The sequence below is a fragment of the Kogia breviceps genome, chromosome 14 (assembly GCF_026419965.1).
Source record: "Kogia breviceps isolate mKogBre1 chromosome 14, mKogBre1 haplotype 1, whole genome shotgun sequence".
Lineage (NCBI taxonomy): Eukaryota > Metazoa > Chordata > Mammalia > Artiodactyla > Physeteridae > Kogia > Kogia breviceps.
The window spans coordinates 14,089,247-14,110,483 of NC_081323.1; the positions used below are offsets into that span (position 1 = coordinate 14,089,247).

The 21,237-nt window shown below is 41.3% G+C and overlaps 1 protein-coding gene across 6 annotated transcripts in view; it reads left to right on the forward strand.

The window, feature by feature from the left end:
- The window catches only part of LOC131741206 (zinc finger protein 436-like), a 45,428-nt gene that overhangs the window by 16,127 nt on the left and 8,064 nt on the right, over positions 1 to 21,237 (forward strand). For 2 of the 6 annotated variants that reach the window (XM_059037874.2, XM_067013463.1), the window contains exons 5-8: positions 8,524 to 8,582; positions 15,349 to 15,475; positions 15,737 to 15,832; positions 18,675 to 20,473. In XM_059037874.2, the coding sequence (XP_058893857.2) occupies positions 19,373 to 20,389 (1,017 nt within the window). In that variant the 5' untranslated portion in view covers positions 8,524 to 8,582; positions 15,349 to 15,475; positions 15,737 to 15,832; positions 18,675 to 19,372 and the 3' untranslated portion in view covers positions 20,390 to 20,473. Of the gene's footprint in view, positions 1 to 8,523; positions 8,583 to 10,800; positions 10,928 to 15,348; positions 15,476 to 15,736; positions 15,833 to 18,659; positions 20,814 to 21,237 lie in introns of those variants that run through there. The other 4 variants (XM_067013466.1, XM_067013465.1, XM_067013464.1 and 1 more) reach the window with 3 other exon arrangements.

Here is a 21,237-nt window from a genome sequence, read left to right on the forward strand (position 1 = left end):
GGATGGAAGTGACCTGGAAGTGATCGAATTGCATGTTATGAGAGTTCAGTGTCAGGAACTTATAGGAAATAAAGCCTATTTCCAGCTATAGCTTATCTGTATTCGAGTATAAGATTTTTTTAATATATTCTGATACAAAACAAGAGGAAATGTCTTCCTCTAATGGAAGAGTGGAAGAGACGTTGAAGAATGGAGATGAAGCTGGAAATGGAGGATGGAAGATCAGATTCCGAGGGACTGCCTGAGTTTACGATCTGTGAAAAAAGAGAAAACATCAAGAGGGTGAAAATAGCCTGTGAAATACGGTAAAGGTTATAACCGTTCCTAAGGAGAGTTGGAAAAGGAACTGCTCAGATAAAGTTTGAAGCCTGTGTTTCTTACAAATGCCCAAGCCATAGATAATGCGACAGGGACTAGGTCAGAAGCAGCAGGAATAGAGACGATCAAATACTGTAAATTCTGATTTAAGTTGCAATGACAGATCAGATGCTAGAGTTAGAGAACACTGGAAAATTGAAGTTGATTCTCAGAATTTTTATTCCAAGAATGCAAGGCTGATCCCATATTTGAAAAACTTAATGTGATCTACTTTATTAGTTTCCTAGGACTTACCGTAACAAAGTGCCACATGCTAGGTGACTGAAAACAACAGAAACTTATTCTCTCACAGTTATGGAGATTAGAAGTCCAAAATCAAGGTATCAACAGAGCCCTGCTATTTCTGCAACCTCTAGGAGAGGATCTTCCCTTGCCTCTCCCAGCTTCTGTAGCCCCAGGCATTCCTTGGCTTGTAGCACAGTCTGCCTCTGCCTTCACATGGTGTCTGTGACTTCACATGGTGTTCTGCTCTCTCTGTGTGTCTATTTTCACATGACGCTTTCTCTTTTAAGTTTTAAATTTTTATCGAAGTATAGTTGGTTTGCAATGTTGTGTTAATTTCTGCTGTACAGCAAAGTGATTCAGTTATACAGATATATACATTTTTTAAAAAAATATTCTTTTCCATTGTGGTTTATCATAGGATATTGAATATAGTTCTCTGTGCTATACAGTAGGACCTTTTTGTGTATCCATTCTGTACATAATAGCTAACATGTGCTAACCCCAGCCTCCCACTCCATCCCTCCCCCAGTCTCCTCCCCCTTGGCAACCACAAGTCTATTCTCTGTGCACATGAAACTTTCTTATAAGGGCACCAGTCATACTGAATTAGGGCCTACCCTAATGACCACATCTTAACTTGATTATATCTGCAATGACCCTATTTCCAAGTAAGGTCACATTCATAGGTACCAGGGGTTGGTCGATTTAGCTTTGTATGACTCTCGAGACCCAGCCTAATAACCACTACACCCTACTGTCAATAATGTCATGTATATTCTATTCATGAAAATCTCTAGAACATTTCAAGGAATATTTTGATCAAATTAAGAATAATTAAATGGAGTCCTATCTTCTATATGTGGGTGTTCTGTTTCCAGTTCTTGTGCCATGCACTGACTAAACTTTGTCTTCTGATATTAAATAGAACTTTCATCATTTATCTAATTTTTCTGTCTACATTGATTTGTTTCTGAACTCTCACTGTCCTTGTACTTACCTCTCGACCTCGTACCTTGGTGATACTAATAAAATAAGTTGGTAGCGTATGTGTGCATCCTGGAGTTGTAACAGGTTCATTCCATTCTTCCTAATTGACCGTTTGCTTTGCTCCAGATAAACAGGAAGTTTCAGAGCAACAGATACAAGCTCTGGCATGAGAATTTGCAACTCTAACAGGTTCTAACAATTCGAACAGGCTCCCTGGTGATGCTCCTTTTGCTGGGGCCACTCTTTGAGAGAGACCCTCGGATGTTAGCCTAGGGTATCTTTAGCCTAAAGATTCTCAGACTTTAGCCGGCATCTGAATCACCTGGAGGGCTTGTTAAAACACAGGGCCTGGGCTTCCCTGGTGGCGCAGCGGTTGAGAGTCCGCCTGTCGATGCAGGGGACACGGGTTCGTGCCCCGGTCCGGGAAGATCCCACATGCCGCGGAGCGGCTGGGCCCGTGAGCCATGGCCGCTGCGCTCCCTGGTGGCGCAGTGGTTAAGAATCTGCCTGCCAGTGCAGAGGACACAGGTTCAAGCCCTGGTCGGGGAAGATCCCACATGCAGGGGAGCAGCTAAGCCCGCGTGCCACAACTACTTACCCTACACTCTAGAGCCCGGGAGCCACAACTTCTGAAGCTCGCGCTCCTAGAGCCCGTGCTCCGAAGCAAGAGAAGCCACCACAGTGAGAAGCCCGCGCACCGCAACAAAGAGTAACCACCCTGCTCACTGCAAGTAGATAAAGCCTGCGCGCAGCAACGAAGGCCCAACGCAGCCAAAAATAAATTAATTAATTTAAAAATATTCAATAGTCATTACTTTTATGGCTTGACAGCCTGCCATCCCTACACAGAGATTAAATGAGAAAATTCTTTTCTATTTTCTCTAGGTACTTGGTGGCTTAACTACTGAAACCTTAAATCAAAAATCCATATGAAATTTATGTGGTATAAAGGGTAAATTTATGTGGTTTAAAGGGTGAGAGAGATTCTTCCCCTCTCCCCACACTACCTCTAGTTTCCTAACATGATTTCTTGACTAACTCATTTCTCCCCACCCCCCATGGTGCCCTACTTGGAAATTCCACCTTTATCATGCTGTAAATTCTTATGAACTCTTGGGTACCTGTTCTTTAATGAGCCAGAGGCAGTTTTTTGAATATTATGTTAATATTATTCATATTCATATCTGATAGGAAATACAGGTATTCTGATTTTTTTTAAGTCCTGGCTGTTTTCCTAGGTTTTTTTCTTTCTGTTCTTCCAGATGAAATTTAGATGTGTTCTGTAAAGTTAAATAAAATTAAAATTAAAGAAAGAAGCCACATCACTCAACTTATTGAGATTTTGATTGGAATTTTGTTAAAGAATGTTGTCTCCCTATCTAGGAAGACAGTACATGTCTCCGTTCACATTTTAATGTCACACAGTAGAGTGTAATAGTTTCTTTTGTGTAAGTTCTGCCCAATTCTTGTTAACCTAGTCCTAGATACTGACTGCTACTGTGACGGGAACTTATTTCCTATTACTATACTATTGGATAAGAGAAACAATTGATATAAAAGTACATTGACCTGCACATCATCTTAATCATGGAATCAAAGTTAATATTACCAAAAGTGGGACAAACTGACATCATGTGTGTGAAACTGATCTGGTATAATTTACTGAGAAGAACATAACATCCATTATGTTATGCCAAGAAATGTATAACCTGAATTTAATTGTGGGGAAACAGACAAATCCAAATGAAGGAACACTTCAAAACAAGTTTGTCTGGCTTCCCTGGTGGCACAGTGGTTGAGAATCTGCCTGATAATGCAGGGGACATGGGTTCGAGCCCTGGTCTGGGAGGATCCCACATGCCGTGGAGCAACTAGGCCCGTGAGCCACAACTACTGAGCCTGCGCGTCTGGAGCCTGTGCTCCGCAACGAGAGGCCGCAATAGTGAGAGGCCCTCAAACCGCGATGAAGAATGGCCCCCACTTGCCACAACTAGAGAAAGCCTTCGCACAGAAACGAAGACCCAACACAGCAAAAATAAATTAATTAATTAATAAACTCCTACCCCCAACATCATCTTTTAAAAAAAAAAGTCTGTCCTCTTCAAAGTTATCAATGTCATAAAAGACAAAAAAGGCTGAGGAACTAGATGAAAGAGGTCTAAATGACATGACAACTGGATGTAAGGAATGACTCTGAATCAGATGCTAGATCAGAAAAAAAGTTATAAAGGACATTGTTGGTACAACGGGTGAAATTTGAATATGGTCTACATATTTGATAATAGTATATCAGTGTTCACTTTCTTGAATTTGATTTGTGGTGGTTATGTAAAAGGATGTTCTACTCTTAGAAAATATATGCTAATTTTAGGGGTGATAGTTCGTGTTTGAACTTACTCTCAAATGGTAAGGAAGATGAGAGAGGAATTGAGAGAATGCAAATGTGGCAAAATAATAACAATTGGTGCTAAGTAAACATTTTACAGGTGTTCATTCGTAATGAATCATTCCTGCAACTTTTCTGTAAGTTTGAAATTTTTCAAAATAAAAACGCAAAAAGAATAAGAAAATTATTAATCACTTGTTTAATAACAAGGTCAAAATAACACACTGCACTTTTAGGGTCCTATTTTAATAAAGGTATCACCTAACATGGTCATTTCTGGGAGAGGAGATTATGAGTACTCTGCTTTGATCAAATCTTCGTTTGATTTATGTGTATCTGCCACAGTTTTGGTGTATTACTTTTGAAATCCAGTTTTGAGTGTAGGTGGACAAATTATCCAACTCACCAGCAGGAACTCTTCTGACATTCTCTAAGGAGGGGGACGCTGAGACTTATGGGAAACGGAGTCCCGAATTTGATGGATTACCGGGAGGAGAGCGCAGGGAACTGGCCCCTCACAGCTCCTTCTGCGCATGTGCAGTTCTCCTCATTGTTCGCCCCCTCCCTGGTCTCCAGCTTCGCTCGGCAGGTAATTCCGGAGCCTCCCGGTCAACGCATTGCTCAGTGAGGGGTCCTGCACGAAGGGTGTGCGCTACAGGTGAGAACCTAGTTTGGAGGGGGGTTTTGCCCAGCTTGGGGTAGGTTTTGTGCCCACACCTGGTGGAAGCAAAAATTTACGCGAATCCCACGCAGGCTGAGACCCTATATAGCACTTGTTCCTGAGTCTCGTCTGCATTTGCCGCTAAAGAAAGCCAAGTGACAGCAGCTTGGCTACGGACCTACAGGTTCCACGAAGAGACTAAGGGAGAAGCGCGGGTTACTAGGTCAGAATGAAGTGCGCTGAGAAAAAGCATCCAAATGGTAACGAGCTGTTTCCAGAAGCTCCTCAAATTTGCGTGTGCCCTGGCCAGCCATTCATTATCGAGTCAAATCCAGGACACCGGCGGGCGTGAGAATAAATTCTGTTAACATTTATTATGTGCAGGCTGATTTAAGAGCCTGAATTTGAACTAAGACAAGTTCAAATTTTAGCCTGGCCACTGAGTCTCCATGGACAAAATGATGAGCTTCTAAGTCTCAGTTTCCCCATCTGCCAAGGGAAGTTATTCCAAAAAACTCTCAGAGTCGTTTTGAGGATTGAATTAAGAACCTGTAAACACTCAGCAGCGGTCCTGGCATTCACTAAGCACCCGGGAAATGTGAATTGCCTTTATCACTGTTCTTTTCATTAAGATCATTATTGGTTCTCAAAGACCCCCTGGAAAGTCAGTATTACCCACCCCATTTTAACTGACAAGAAAACCAAGACTCTGGAGGGGAAGTCTCCAGGCCGGTAATTGAAGGAGCTGGGATTACAAACCTCAAACAGTTTTATTTCCAAATCCCATGCTGGGTTTTGTCTAGCAGCACATCCTTCACAGGACTAAGCAGAGTGGCATGTCCCCAAGAGCCACAGGGAAGGACCTGGAGTGCACAGGGACTGAGTCTTCTCCAGAAGCTCTGGAGATTTCTTGGTATCTGTTCAGAGCCCTTGGGTCACTGCATAATCGAGGCTTCTAGACTCTCCTTTCATTGTCCATCTGTCCTCTGCCCGCAGCAGTTTACAGACTCCCAAACCGTACTTTCTGGCAGTGGTTCTCAAAAAAGCATGTATCAGAAACAGCTGGAGGGCTTGTTAAAAACCCAGTAGCTCTGTTGGGCCTCACCTCCGGAGTTGCTGGTTCAGGAGGTTTGGGGAAGGGCCCAAGAATTTGCATTTCTATCAAGTTCCCAGGTGACACTGATGCTGCTGGTTGGGGACCACTCTGTGAGAATTTCTGTTGCAGAGGATGGTGAATTCATTGCAAGAGAGAGTTGGGACTGGGGCTGAAGATTCCAGTTGTTTGAATTTACCCTCCAGGGAACAAATTTTCCCTGGATCACACAGCTCTTGTGAGGAAAGAAGGAGGGGGTACCAGGAGCAGGACTCTCACCTGGGAGATTCTCATGCTACCCGGACACGCTCACCACAGCTGCAGGGCAGAGATCCCAGAAACAAGCAGGTTCTCTATTTGCTTGCTTGGAAGCAATTCCTGATCCTCTGTCCTGACTAACACCACCACACCAGAGGTTGTGGAGAACCATTGGGCCGTGAGGTGTGCGCCAACTTTTCAAAGAGAGGGGGAATTAGGCTGAGGGTGGTGGGCAGGAGGCAGGCTTCTCAGGAAGAGGAAATTCTGATGACGGTTGGTGAGGACACGTCTGGGAGGAAGGCTAGGGAGGCACTCTCTTCACTCCTCCCAGAAGCCCTTAATTCTCCAGCCCCTCTTCCGGGATTTTGCACAGCCCTCAAGCCATGCCCGTCATCACGTGAATTTAGAGATATGCTGCCCACCCCCCATCCCTGACTTTATCCGGGTACAGGAGGAGTTTTCAGGAGTTCTGTAATCCTGCCTCAGTTGGAGGCCTGAGGAAGTAATTAGCATGGGGTTAAATACAGGGTTTCTGGAGCCACACCGCCAGGCTTCAAAGCCCAGCTCTACAGCATTACTTTAACTTCTCAATTTCCTCATCTACAAAATGGGATAATTATAGTACCTATAGCTTGCTCTTTAAAAAATTTTTTTAATTGAATTGCTTTATTTAGTTTGTTAATCCTTGTTAGGATTTTTGCATCTAAGTTTATACGGGGAGACAAGTGACAAGTTTTTCTCCACTTATCCTAAACTGACATTGGCCTCAAGAGTACAGGAGCCATACAGATTGAATTGGGGAAGTTTATTTTTCTGTTTCTGGCATGTATTCTGTAGATTATTGTTTTTCTTGAAGGTTTGGGGGAAATTGCTTACACAAATGGACTTGGAATTTTGTAGGTGTGTGTTAAATTTTTAATTTCTGCTTTAATTTATTTTTTGTTTCGGGTTTTTTTTCTATTATATATATATTTATTGAAGTATAGTTGATTTACAGTGTTGTGTTAGTTTCAGGTGTACAACAGAGTGATTCAGTTATACGTATATATATTCTTTTTCAAATTCTTTTCCCATATAGGTTATTATAAAATATTGAGTATAGTTCCCTGTGCTGTACAGTAAGTCCTTATTGTTTATCAGTTTTATATACACTGGTGTGTAGATGTTATTCGCAAATTCCTCATCTTGCTCCATTTAAGGAATAAATGAGGTAATATATGTAAAGGACTTAGATCAATGTCTGTTACATAGTAAGCACTATGCAAGTATTGTTGGTATCACTAATATTATTATACCCACATTCTTATAATCTAGCTTTGTATTATTCATAAGGGGTGGAACCAAAAGGTGTATCCAGGGCCCCTGCCTCCCCAGCCACTGTTCTGCCCACTGCATCTCAGTTAAGTCAAAACAAGTGTCTTAGTAAAACATCCTTTGAAGACACTGGAACCAAAGGAGAATAAATCCCTTTTTAAAAAAATAGACTTGTTAAAGCATCCCTATTCCTGTTGTCAGAATTTCCTATTAATTCTTTAACTTCATGGAGTTAAAAATATCAGTAGAATTTCTATCAGGTTTTGGTTGCTGCATCATTTTATACACTTTTTAAAATGGAAATATTCAAAACACACAACAGTAAAGAAAATAATATGACTCTATATACTTGTCACAGCTTCAGCAATTATCAACATATATATCCTCCCCGCCACCAACACGCATGCACGTACGCACGCATGCATACGCTTTCCCCCTCCACCTTCCTCTACTGGATTATTATTATTTTTTAATTAATTAATTAATTAATTTAATTTTTTTTAGCTGCGTTGGGTCTTCGTTCCTGCGCGCTGGCTTCTCTAGTTGCGGTGGGCGGGGGCTACTCTTCGTTGTGGTGCGCGGGCTTCTCATTGCAGTGGCTTCTCTCGTTGCGGAGCACGGGCTCTAGGCGCACGGGCTTCAGTAGCTGTGGCTCACAGGCTCTAGAGCGCAGGCTCAGTAGTTGTGGTGCACGGGCTTAGTTGCTCCACGGGTCTTCCCGGACCAGGGCTCGAACCCATGTCCCCTGCCTTGGCAGGTGGATTCTCAACCAGTATGCCACCAGGGAAGCCCTCTACTGGATTATTTTAATGTAAGTCCCAGACATCAAAAACTTCAAAAATGTAACAGGTTTAATAACAGCCAAAAGCAAAGCGTGGCATCCTTGCTATGCTATCTGGGTTTAACCAGGTCTTTCTTAGTTGGATTTTACCTTATTTTATATTTGTCTGCTATTCAATCAAAGAAGGCTATAAATTGTAAGAAACCAATAAGGAAAAAATATTTACTCTCCACAAGGAAAAGCCTGCTTCTTTTAGCTCCCCTGGTTATACCAGCGTTGCAAGAGTCCCCTCAGCATGCCTGCCCCTTCTGAAAGGTCAGAGACAATCTCCCACCATGTGACTGTCCGCTAGTACGTGGGGAGTTCTAGGCAAGTGCTATAAGGACCTTCAAGGCTGATCATATTTCTCACAATTTCTTTGCTCTTTCCCTTTCCTTCAGCTCTGCCTTCATAGTTCTCTAAACTTTTCCAGGAGCAGGAGAAAATGAACACAGCCCAGGTGAGTTGTTTACTTATTATTCAATATTTTTCAGTGACATCTAAGAGTTGCTTTGCATTTTTAATAACCGTGCTTTCTTGTCAATTGTCCTTCATTTTTTCATTTCCCAATGTTTTCCTGTTTTATTATTTTACTTTCCTTCTTCTACTGGTTTTGAAGGTCTACATTTTAGTTTTATTCCATTATTACCTTTGATGTGTTTAACACATATGTGAACACATTTTTCTACCAACAGCGGGAATCATTTTCATCTGTAGTTTCATCCAAATAAGATACACTCCTCCCTTACCTCGGGCTTTGGGGAAATGCTCTAAATATTTTTTTTCATTTTCTCTTTACATAATAATTATGTATTCTTAGAATCCTTTGTTAACGATCGTATCACATCTTCTAGCTACTTGAGCAATAATGATTTCAATTCTAATATACATTTCCTGCTTATTTTTGCGGTCCCAAGTTTGAAGATAAAGTGACAGAATTATAATAATCAGTTATAATATTACCTACAATTTAGGGCTGCTTATTATGCTCCAGTCACTCTTAAATTCCTTACCTGGATTAGCTCATATAATTCTGACAATAGCATTAGGAGGTAGGCACTTTTATTATCCCCTTTTCACTGAAGTAAAAGTAAATAACTTCTCAAGAGCTTGTAACTGCAGTCATTCTAAGCATACATCATTAGAAGTTTGGCCAGATGGAGACCTGGAGTCCAAGTCCACTGCAAACTTTCCACCCTTTATTGGGAGTAAATTATCATCTGCTTGTGTTCCAACCAGCCCAAGATCTTGGAATGGGAGATCTCTTAGGCCTAGGGTTGCCAGATAAGACATAGGACGTAAAAAATAAAGTAAACCTTGCATGGGACATACTTATACAAAGAATGTAATTGTTGCTTATGAGAAATTCGAATTTAACTGAGAGCCCTGTATTTTTATTTACTAAATCTGGGAACCCTGCTTAAGTAGAAAGACAGTTTGAGGTGCCTTCTGCTGACCTCTGCTCTGGCAGCCCCAGCCCATCCAGAGGACCAGCCGTTCTGTCTTCAGTGGCTGATTTTATTACCTGACTCCAGATGGCCTATTGTTGAACTGGGCCTGGCCTGCTTCAACATCACTGTCAATCACGGTAACAGCTCCTCTTCCAAAGTTTCAGTCTCAGTCTTGGTACCCACAATATGAAGCTTTGTCCAAAAATGTAAAATCCTTGCCTGCATACCATTCATAAATAACTTCCAAAAGATGTTTCCTGTTGCGTTAGCTCCATGCACGCTTCCCTTTCACAATCTGTAAGTCACCCACCCTCTCTGGCTGTACCAAGAACCAGTTCCTGTAGCTCTGTCTGTCCACCGCGATTTCCGCATGGCACACATTCTTTCCCAGATTCTGCTGAGTTTTGATAGAGGCCCCTGAGTGGTCTACAGTATCACTATGTGGTTTTAGGCCTTCTGAGTCTGGGTATCTGAAAGGGCCTGTATTCTGCCCCACTCCATGAATGACTGACTGGTTATAGAATTTGGGGTTGAAATCCCTTTCCTTCAGAAGATTATAGATGATCTGCATTATCTCCTAGTATTTGGGGAGACTGAGGAGAAGTCGTGTGGCAGCTTGATTCTCATTCCTTTGTAGTAACCGGTTTTATTTTTTCTTCTTGCAAGTTTTTCATTATCCTTGGGCTTCAGGTATTTCCGCAGGCAGTGTGTCTGGCTGCCTGTCTTTTTTCAGAGTGCCTGCTTGGTAATTGGATGGATCCTATGGAGATGAAGAGTGACTTGCTGTGGGACATTTTCGGTTCTTTCTGTGATTATTTCCTTCCCTCCAGCCTCTTTATTCCTGCCACCCAGAAATCCCATGAGACGGTCAGTGCCTCTCCCCAGTCGGCCCTCTGTGCTCCTTTACTTTCATCATTTCCATTTTTCTGTGTCTTTATTCTATGCGTTGAGAGATTTGCTCATTTTTGTCATTTGGGTCATTTTGTTTTCAAGTCTTAAGAGTTTTTGGGTTTTTTGTTGTTGTCCTAAGCCAGCAAAAGAATATTTAATATCTGTATCCTTTTTCTGTGTTCATAGCCAACTTTTCTCCTTTTAGGGAAATAAGACTCTCTTATATGATTTGCAGACACCAATGGGAATACTTACAAATTATTCTCTTCAGTATCGTTACTTACATTTGTTTTCATAGTCTTCAGCCTGTTGGTCTTGGTACTTATCTTTCAGGCTGTTGCTTTTTACTGGCATTAAATTTGTTTAGCAGTCTTCAAATCTGTTATTCCTGATGCTCCTTTCTCAGATCGTTGTTTTCCCTCCAGCATCTGGACCCTTTGCTGTTTTCTGTGTGAAGAGAAAGGTAAAGACCTCATTAGATCAATGTAGGCAGCTGATGTGTGATGCTCAGCAAGGCAGAGGTCTGTTTCCTTGGCAAGATTTTCCTTTGAACGAAAGGACTGACATGGGGCCTCTTATACGGATTATTGGGTTATATGTACAGAACAGGCTTCACTGAGGCTCTCCAGAGAGGGACAAAGCTTGAGGGGACCCCCTTCCGCCTGCCAAAGGGGGTAGTGCCTTACCTGATGGAAGAGCATGATAGTCTGTTTCCCCAGAGTTGCCTTAAAACAAAAGCTGTGACCAAATCAGGGGACTGAGCACAGTACCCTGCTCCTCTCTTTGGATGCAAAGTTCACACAGACACCTAGAGGCAGTTCCTTGCTTTTTTTTTTTTTTTTTTTTTTTTTTATACTGGAGTAGAGTTGACTAACAATGTTGTGTTAGTTTCAGGTGTACAGCAAAGTGATTTCGTTATAGGTGTACATGTATCTATTCTTTTTCAGATTCTTTTCCCATACAGGTTATTACAGAGTGTTGAGAAGAGTTCCCTGTGCTATACAGCAAGTCCTTGCTGAAGTTCCTTGCTTTTTACAGGGAACTTTCTCCTGAGTGTTAACCCTCAGCCCACCCCTCCTGGGGGTCAGGAGTGTGGCAGCCCTTCCGTGACTCACGTTCCCTGTTCTTCAGCCCAGAGCCCATCTCGACTTCCAGCTACAGCTGCTGCTGAGCTGGGAGGTCTCTCCGGGCTCTGAACAGAACTTGAGACTTTTGCGCATTCTGTGTTTGCATTAAGGGGCAAGCACAGTGCCTCCAGTATCTGCCTCCTACTCTATATCTTCCAGAAACTTCTTCTGCTCTGAGAAGTATATTGGTGTTTTTATGACTCTCCCTGCTGTAGTTTTGGAGGCAGAGGAGGTTAGGTTGTGCAGTCAAATCATTTTCTCCTCCATGAAGCACAGCCTGAAAAAACTGAGATTTAACCCCCCTCCCCCTCGGTAACCTCACTCTACCTCGTACGCACATTTTTTCATGGTTCCTGTAATTTATTACTGCATGTCTATGTTTATGTAGAAAGTCCCATCATTCTGTAAACTCCTTAAAGACAGGACCAGTGTCACACATACACAATGGAATCCCACTCAGCCGTAAAAAAAGAATGAAATTGTGACATTTGCAGCAACATGGATGGACCTAGAGATTCTCATACTAAATGAAGTAAGTCAGAAAGAGAAGGGCAAAAACCATGGGATATCACTTATATGTAGAATCTAAAATATGACACAGATGAACTTATCTGCAAAACAGAAACAGACCCACAGACATAGAGAACAGACTTGTGGTTGCCAAGGGGGAGGGGGAAGGGGGTAGGGATGGATTGGGAGTTTGGGGTTAGCAGATGCAAACTATTATATATAGGATGGATAAATAACAAGGTCCTACTGTATAGAACAGGGAAGTATATTCAATATCCTGTGATAAACCATAATAGAAAAGAATGAAAAAGTATGTATATATGTATGTATAACTGAATCACTGTGCTGTACAGTAGAAATGAACACAACATTGTAAATCAACTATACTTCAATTAAATCAATTAAAAAAACAAAAAACAGGACAAGTGTCTTACCTTAGCATCCTCTATGGCTAGGACAGTTGTAGGCCTGTAGAGGAACTCAAATTGTTTTATGAATCACCAACTAAAGATAGAGGCAGAGTATTTCTGGTATGATTTCTCTTTCTCCAACAAAATACAGGCAGACTTCATTTTATTGTACTTTTCTTTATTGAGCTTTGCAGATACTGCATTTTTTTTTTAACAAATTGAATGTTTGTGGCAACCCTGCATCAGGCAAGTCTATTGGTGCCATTTTTACAAAAGCATTTGCTCACTTCGTGTCTCTGTGTCACATTTTGGCAATTCTTGCAATATTTCAAACTTTTTCATTATTATTGCATTTGTTAGGGTGATCTGTGATCAGTGATCTTTGATGTTACTATTATAATTGTTTTGGGGCACCACGAACTTTGCCCATATAAGATGGCAAACTTAATCTATAAATGTTTTGTGTGTTCTGACTGCTCCACTGACCAGCTCTTCCCCCATCTCTCTCCCTCTCCTTTGACCCCCACCATCCCGTGAGATACAACACTATTGAAATTAGGCCACTTAATAGCCCTACGGTGGCTTCTAAGTGTTCAAGTGAAAGGAACAGTTGAATGTTTCTCATTTAAAATCAAAAGCTAGAAATGATTAAGCTTAGCGAGGGAGGCATGTTGAAAGTTGAGACAGGCTGAAAGCAAGGCCTTTTGTGCCAAACAATTAGCCAAGTTGTGAATGCAAAGGAAAAGTTCTTGAAGGAAATTAAAAGTGCTACTTTAGTGAACACGCAAATGATAAGAAAGTGAAACAGCTTATTGCTGATATGGAGAAAGTTTTAGTGGTTTGGATAGAAGATCAAAGCAGCCACAACATTTCCTTAAGCCAAAGACTAATCTAGAGAAAGACCCTAACTCTCTTCAATATTATGAAGGCTGAGAGAGGTCAGGAAGCTGCTATCTAGGACTTTCATAGCTAGAGAGGAGAAGTCAATGCCTGGCTTCAAAGGATAGGCTGACTCTCTTGTTAGTGGCTAATGCAGCTGGTGACTTGCAGTTGAAGCCAGTACTCATTTACCAATCTGAAAATCCTAAGACCCTGAAGAATTATGCTAAATCTACTCTGCCTGGGCTCTATAAATGGAACAACAAAGGCTGGATGCCAGCACATCTGTTTATAACATGGTTTCCTGAATATTTTAATCCCACTGTTGAGACCCACTGCACAAAAAAAAAAAAAAAAAAAAAAAAAAGAAGAAGAAGAAGAAGAAGAAGAAGAAGATTCCTTTCAAAATATTACTGCTCATTGACAATGCACCTGGTCACCCAGGAGCTATGATGGAGATGGACGACGAGATTAATGTTGTTCTCTTGCCTGCTAACACAACATGCATTATGCAGCTCATGGGGCAAGGAGTAATTTCTTTAAGAAGTACACTTCATAAGGTGATAGCTGGGCTTCCCTGGTGGTGCAGTGGTTAAGAATCCGCCTGCCAATGCAGGGGACATGGGTTCAAGCCCTGGTCCGGGAAGATCCCACATGCCGCAGAGCAGCTAATCCCGTGTGCCACAACTACTGAGCCTGCGCTCTAGAGCCCGTGAGCCACAACTACTGAGCCCATGTGCCTACAGCCCATGCTCCGCAACAAGAGAGGCCACCGCAATGAGAAGCCTGTGCACCACAATGAAAGAGTAGCCCCTGCTCGCCGCAACTAGAGAAAGCCTGTGCACAGCAACAAAGACCCAAAGCAGCCAAAAATAAATTAATTAATTTTTAAAAAAATAAGGCGATAGCTGCTATAGATAGGTATTCTTCTGATGGATCTGGGCAAAATAAATTGAAAACCTTTTGGAAAGCATTTACCATTCTAGATGCCATAAAGAACATTTGTGATTCATGGGAAGAAGTCAACATATCAACATTAACAAGAGTTTAGAAGAAGTTGATTCCAACCCCCAAGGATGACTTTGAGGGGTTCAAGACTTCAGTGGAGGAAGTAAATTCAGGGGTGATGGAAATAGCAATAGGATTAAAATTAGAAGTGGTGCCTGAAGATGTGATTGAATTGCTGCCATCTCGTGATAAAACTTTAGAAGATGAGGAGCTGCATCTTTTGGATGAGCAAAGAAAGTGGTTCCTTGAGATGGAATCTACTCCTGGGAAAGGTGCTGCAAAGATTGTTGAAAAGACAACAAAGATTTAGAATATTATACATACTTAGTTGATAAAGCAGTGGCAGGGTTTAAGAGGATTGACTCCGATTTTGAAACAAGTCCTACTGTGGGTAAAATGCTATCAAACAGCATTGCATGCTAAAAAGAGAAATCGTTCGTGAAAGGAAGAATCAATCAATGTGGCAAAATTCATTGTTGTCTTATTTTAAGAAATTGCCATGGTCACCTCAGCTCTCAGCAGCCACCACCACCCTGATCAGCCACCAACATCAAGGCTAGACCCTCCACCAGCAAAAAGATTACAACTTGCTGAAGGCTTGATTGTTAGCATTTTTTTTTAGCAATAAAGTGTTTTTAAATTAAGGCATGTAAGTTGCTTTTATAGATATAATGCTATTGCACGCTTAGTAAATAGCGTAAATATAATGTTTATATGCACTGAGAATCCCCCCAAAATTCGCGTGACTCAATTGCAGTAGTCTGGAACCAAACCTGCAATATCTCTGGGGTCTGCCTGTATAACATGATAGAAGGTATGGGGTAGACGACCTTTATAACATTTTCTGGTCAACTCTTTACAGTGAATACGGTAGGATCAGTACCCCCTACATATTTCCCGTGCCATCTGGTCTTGAGCACTGCAGACTGAGCAGCCTTGGGCTATTACAGGGATCGGTGTTGTTCGAGGATGTATCGGTGGACTTCACGCAGAAGGAGTGGCAGTCGCTGGGCCGTGCTCAGAGACTCCTGTACAGGGATGTGATGCTGGAGAACTACGGGCACCTGGTGTCCCTGGGTAAGCCCAGCTTCCCGTGCAGCTCCCGACAGCATGCATTTCCTGTCTTAGGAACCAAGTCACTGTAGCGCATCATGCATTTTGGATTTGAGATTTTAGATTCAAAAACCTTTTAGGGAACTTGAAAGGATATTGTATTCTCACCTCCCTAGTGAAAGGGTCCCCATCATTCTACAGCTCCTAAAGCTTCTCCCTTCTGATTCTTCAAAGGGCTTGACTGCTAAGCAACTTTGCCAAGTCCCATGACATTTCCCACAACAGGTCACTGTGTTTCCAAACCTGAGCTGATACTCAAGTTGGAACAAGAAGAAGAACCATGGATATTAAAAGGACAGCTCCCAAGTGAGAGCCACCCAGGTGAGTTAATGAGGTCACCTGGAAGGCAGCCGGGGAAAACTGTATCCAAAGTGGCCAGTTCGGGGGGGTACTATCTTTGAAATGGGTTTTAGGAATCTCTTTTAGAGGCTCCAGACTTTTAGGTGTGACTAAGGGCAGATGACTACCATACCTTAGATATTAAGCTTCCATATATCACTCTCATATATAAATGCTCTTTGTTTTCTGTTTGACTTTTATAGAGAGAGATTCGCTTGGTTTTTGTAGAATCCAGTTGCTGCCTTCATCATCCTAGACCTTCATTTCTCTGTTTTTCTCTCTGTTCAATAATGGCCATCCTTTACGTTCCCTCCTGTGCCAAATGTTCTGTAAATATGCATTTATTGAGGGATCATTTTATTCAATAAATATTTACGAAGCACCAGCTATGCACCAGTCATGTTCTAAGTCACAGGAGACACAAAAGCGAAGTCTCTGCTCCTATCAGTAGATCCGAATAGCAGATCCATATGTAACATGTCTGGTAGTAATTGGCACTCTGAGAAATTAAAGTCAGATGAAAGGGATGGAGACCAACAAGGAGTCCTTTTTCAGAAAGAAGTTAGGGAAGGCCTCTTTGAGGAGGTGGACATTTGAACAGGAGAGTAGAATGGAGTCTTGAATGAAGGGATGGAGTGAGCGACGGGTTATCTGAGAGATTCCAGATCAAGGAACAGCAGATGCCAAGCCTCTGAGACAGGACCATGCCTGGTGTAGTCAGAGAACAGCAAGGAAGTTGGTGGGACCAGAGTGGGTTCAGTGAGGAGAAAGCAGCAGATGATGTCAGAGAGTTAGCTAGAGGCACAGCTTTATAAGCCTGGTAAGACTGAATTCTACTCTGAGTAAGATAGTAGGTAAGAGAAGAGGTCAGGGACTGCACCCTTGAGCATTACATTTGGAGGTCACGGAGACATAGGGCTCTAGCAAGAGAGACCAAGAAGGAGCACCCACTATGGTAGAGGGAGAATCAGGAGTCAGGGGTTTCCTAGGAGCCATGTGAAAAAAAAAGTGTTTTTTGGAAGGAAAGAGTGAATTCACAATATGCAGATGCAAATGTAGTCAGCATCACCCTTTTTCTCCCCCTACAAATTATCCAAAGGCCACAAGGAAAAAGTTTTAACGTCAATTGCATTTTTTTATAGGTTGGAGGCAGCTGAAATCCCAAACTTTAAAAAAAAGTGAAAAAACTGCCAAAAGCAATGAAAGTCAGGCTTGTTTGCAAAAATATAAAGTATTGTAGCTGTGGAAATAGTGTTAGAACATATTATACAGACAGTATTTACTTGCCGATTTTACCACAAATGGTACTTAAAGTGTTGAGATTTATTTTAACAGTGGTATAGTAGCATTACTCTGAAGGATATCTAGGTTCTGAGTAGAGCTAAGGATATAATATGTGCTAAGGGAAGACCATAAGAGTGTATTTATTGTTGGAAACACACAATTGATGGAATTAAATACCCTGGTCTGATAGGAGCTGACATTACTGTAGACTTGTGGGATGATCAGTTGAACATGTGTTGTGAATTTAGGTATAAAAATCTAGTATAAAGTCTAAGTATGAAAATCCAATATCAGATTTTTCTTGCTAGCATATTGGCTTCTATTTGTTTTATCTGCAACAGGAAAGTCTTAAGTTTTTAAGCATACAACCAATGTTATTGCATAAAATGAAAATAGTAGAAGATAATAATAATCATTCATAGCCAAAAATTTTTAAGACAAAGATTAATAAAGGTCCTAAGACCAAGTCGAATAGCCAGGTGCTTGAATTCTCACAAAAAAAGAAATCAGAGAGGAAGAAAAAATGATGTGAAAGTAGAATTAAACAACAAGGTTTTAATGTATTACACAGGGAACTATACTCAATATCTTGTAATAAACTATAATGGAAAATATTGAAAAAAGAATATAGGTATATACATATGTACATGCATAACCGAATCACTTTGCTGTATACCTAAAATTAACACAATATTGTAAATAAACTATACTTCAGTATTTTAAAAGTGAAATTAAAAATTAGTATTGTGACAGGGCACAGTCAGTTGGTACAGTATATCAGCAGATTGAAAGAGGGAAAAGTAGAGTTGTCAGTCAAGACAATTAACTATTGATTAGCTCTGATAGAATCAAATGATATGCAAGCATGGCTTATCCTCTATCTTTGCTCTGACTCTTCCCTTGATCATCCTTTAGTCTTCCTCGTCTCCCTACTCAGTGTCCCTTATCTTTGCCCCATTCTTTTTTTTTTTTTTTTTTTTTTGCGGTAAGCGGGCCTCTCACTGTTGTGGCCTCTCCCGTTGCGGAGCACAGGCTCCGGATGCGCAGGCTCAGTGGCCATGGCTCACGGGCCTAGCCGCTCCACAGCATGTGGGATCTTTCCGGACCAGGGCACGAACCCGTGTCCTCTGCATCGGCAGGCGGACTCTCAACTGCTGCGCCACCAGGGAAGCCCTGCCCCATTCTTTTAATACCCTCCATCCTTGGATCAGTTGTTTTCCTGACATCCTTTGGACTCACTTCACTACTCCTTGTGTTTTCAAACTCTCTACCCATTTTGAGGTAATTTTTGTAACAAGCCAAAACTACTTGTATTAATTTTCAGCTTTCTCTCCCTTTTTCTACTGCAGTATGTGTTTTTGTTTTTGTTTTCATGTACCAACTAAAAGAGTAGGATAAATATGTGCTTAGGAGTTCTTTCATCCCAGGAGAGTGTGTCTGAAAACTAAGAATTAACTCAACTTAGGGCATTTGTATACAAGCCTATTCCTTAAGAAATGTGTTAAGATTTATAATGTATGTTAAGTTTTTATATTTCTAGAAGTTCAAAGAACCAATAACATGGAAGAGATAAGCCAAGAAAATGAAGACAAGTATTTGAGGCAAGGTTTATTCATCAACAACAAAACATTGACTGAGGAGAGAAATAAGACCTTCAGAGAAACACTTAATATGACCACATATCCAGTACCCTCAAAAAAAATATCCCATCAATGTGACCCATTTGTAACAAACTTGAAAAGTGTTTTTGAATTAGTTATTAGTAACAGAAGCAGTGTGAGAAAAAAATCTAATGATTTCAATGGATGTTGATTCCTTACTACTGTGCATGAGAAAACCCATACAGGGAACAAGCCCAGTGAAAATGATCAAAAGAGGAAATCCCACAGACAAATTGAGGACTTTATTCAACGTCAGAATAATTCAGCTTTGGAACAATGTCTTGAATATAATCATTGTGAGAAAGCTTTTCACAGAAAAACAGCCTTTGTTGCATGTTAGAGAGCTCATACAGGAGAGAAACCCTCTGAAGGTAACAAATATGAACAAGCCTTCCTCCAAAAGTTAAAGCTTGGTGCTTATCCAAGAACTCTTAAGGAAAGGAAACCACATGAATCCACTAAAAATAGGAAATCCTCATGCTTGAAGTCAAAACGTGCACATCAGAGAGCTCACTGTGAATGTAACAAATTGGAGAAATCTTTTAGCGAGAAGTTGAACCTTACTCAACATCAGAGAATGCACACAGGAGGAAAACCTGATGAGTATAACAGAAGTAAAGAAGCCTTGCAGAAGTCATCCCACAGTCAAAATGAGCGAACTCATACAGTAGAGAAAATCTATGACTGTGACCAGTGTGGGAAATCCTTCCACAAAAAGCCACACCTGACTCAACATCCAAGAACTCACACAACGGAAAAACCCAGTAAGTGTAATGATAGTGAGAGAGCTGTGGAAAAGGAGTCCTACCTCGCTCTAAAGCAGAGAATTAACACGAGCGAGAAAAGCTTTAAAGGTAGTAAGTGTGAGAAATCCTCCCACAAGACGTTGAAACTCAGTCAACATCAGAGAACTTGCTCAGGGGAACCAAATAATGAGTGTAGTGAAAGTGGGAGAGTCTTAAGTAAGCAATCACACCTCACTCAAAGTCAGAGGGCTCACAAAGGGAAGAAAACCTATGACTGTAATAAATGTGGGGACAGCTTCCCTAAGAAAACAGACCTTTCTCAACATCAGAGTGTGTACACAGGAAAAAAGCCCTATGAATGTAGTGAATGTGGGAAGTCCTTTTTTGTAAAGTCCAACCTCACTGAGCATCAAAGAACTCACACAGGAGAAAAACCCTACAAATGTCATGAATGTGGAAAATTCTTCTGCCAGAAGTCAGCCCTCACCGTACATCAGAGAACTCACACGGGAGAGAAACCCTATAAATGTAATGAATGTGGGAAAACCTTCTGTGTGAAGTCAAACCTTACTCAACATCAAAGGACCCACACAGGAGAGATACCCTATAAATGTAATGAATGCTGGAAGTCTTTCTGCGTGAAATCTAACCTCATTGTACATCAGAGAACTCATACAGGAGAGAAACCCTACAGATGTCCCGAATGTGGGAAAACCTTCTATGAAAAGTCAGCCCTCACAAAACATCAGAGAATTCACACAGGGGAAAAACCCTATGAATGTAATGAATGTAGAAAAACCTTCAGCCAGAGGTCAGCTCTCACCAAACATCAAAGAAAAAAAACATAAGAAGAAAACTCCCACCAGTACTCTCCATGTGCAGAAGCCATCCTCTGCAGTTCATAGCCGTTGAACATCAGGAAAATCACAGGACAGAACCGCTTAGATGTCAACACATGTAGGAAGGTCTTTATCAATAGGTTAGAGCTAATTGGAATTAGAGAAGTGATATAGGAGCTCTCTATGAATGCTTTTGATTGTGTGAAAGCTCTCAAGAAGTATTCAGAAATATGGAGGGCAGGGCTTCCCTGGTGGCGCAGTGGTTGAGAGTCCGCCTGCCGATGCAGAGGACATGGGTTCGTGCCCCAGTCCGGGAAGATCCCACGTGCCGCGGAGCGGCTGGGCCCGTGAGCCATGGCTGCTGAGCCTGCGCGTCCGGAGCCAGTGCTCCGCAACGGGAGAGGCCACAACAGTGAGAGGCCTGCGTATCGCCAAAAAAAAAAAAAAAAAATGGAGGGCAAATGTATTATTTTAAGGAATATGGATAAAAATGTTCTTGTGGGAAAATGTTCTTGTGGAAATAGAAGTCATATTTCATATGTGATACCAAACTTGTTACAAAAAAATAATAAAATATTCAATTCTTAATAGAATGTGAAAGTGGAGCTTTTGTTGGAAATAAGTTAAGGTCATTGGCACAGCAGTGTTAAATATATATGTGAAGACCTTCTGATGTATATGGATAGGTATATAGTGCATGAGTATATTATATAACATGAATTACATGTATGTTGGATTTACATAGGGAACCCACCTCTCTCTGAATCTCAACAATACAGTATATAAGTGAAAATTGAACAGTGACATAACCTGTGCCTCAACAATTGTACTTCTAGATACATACCCTAAAACAACTG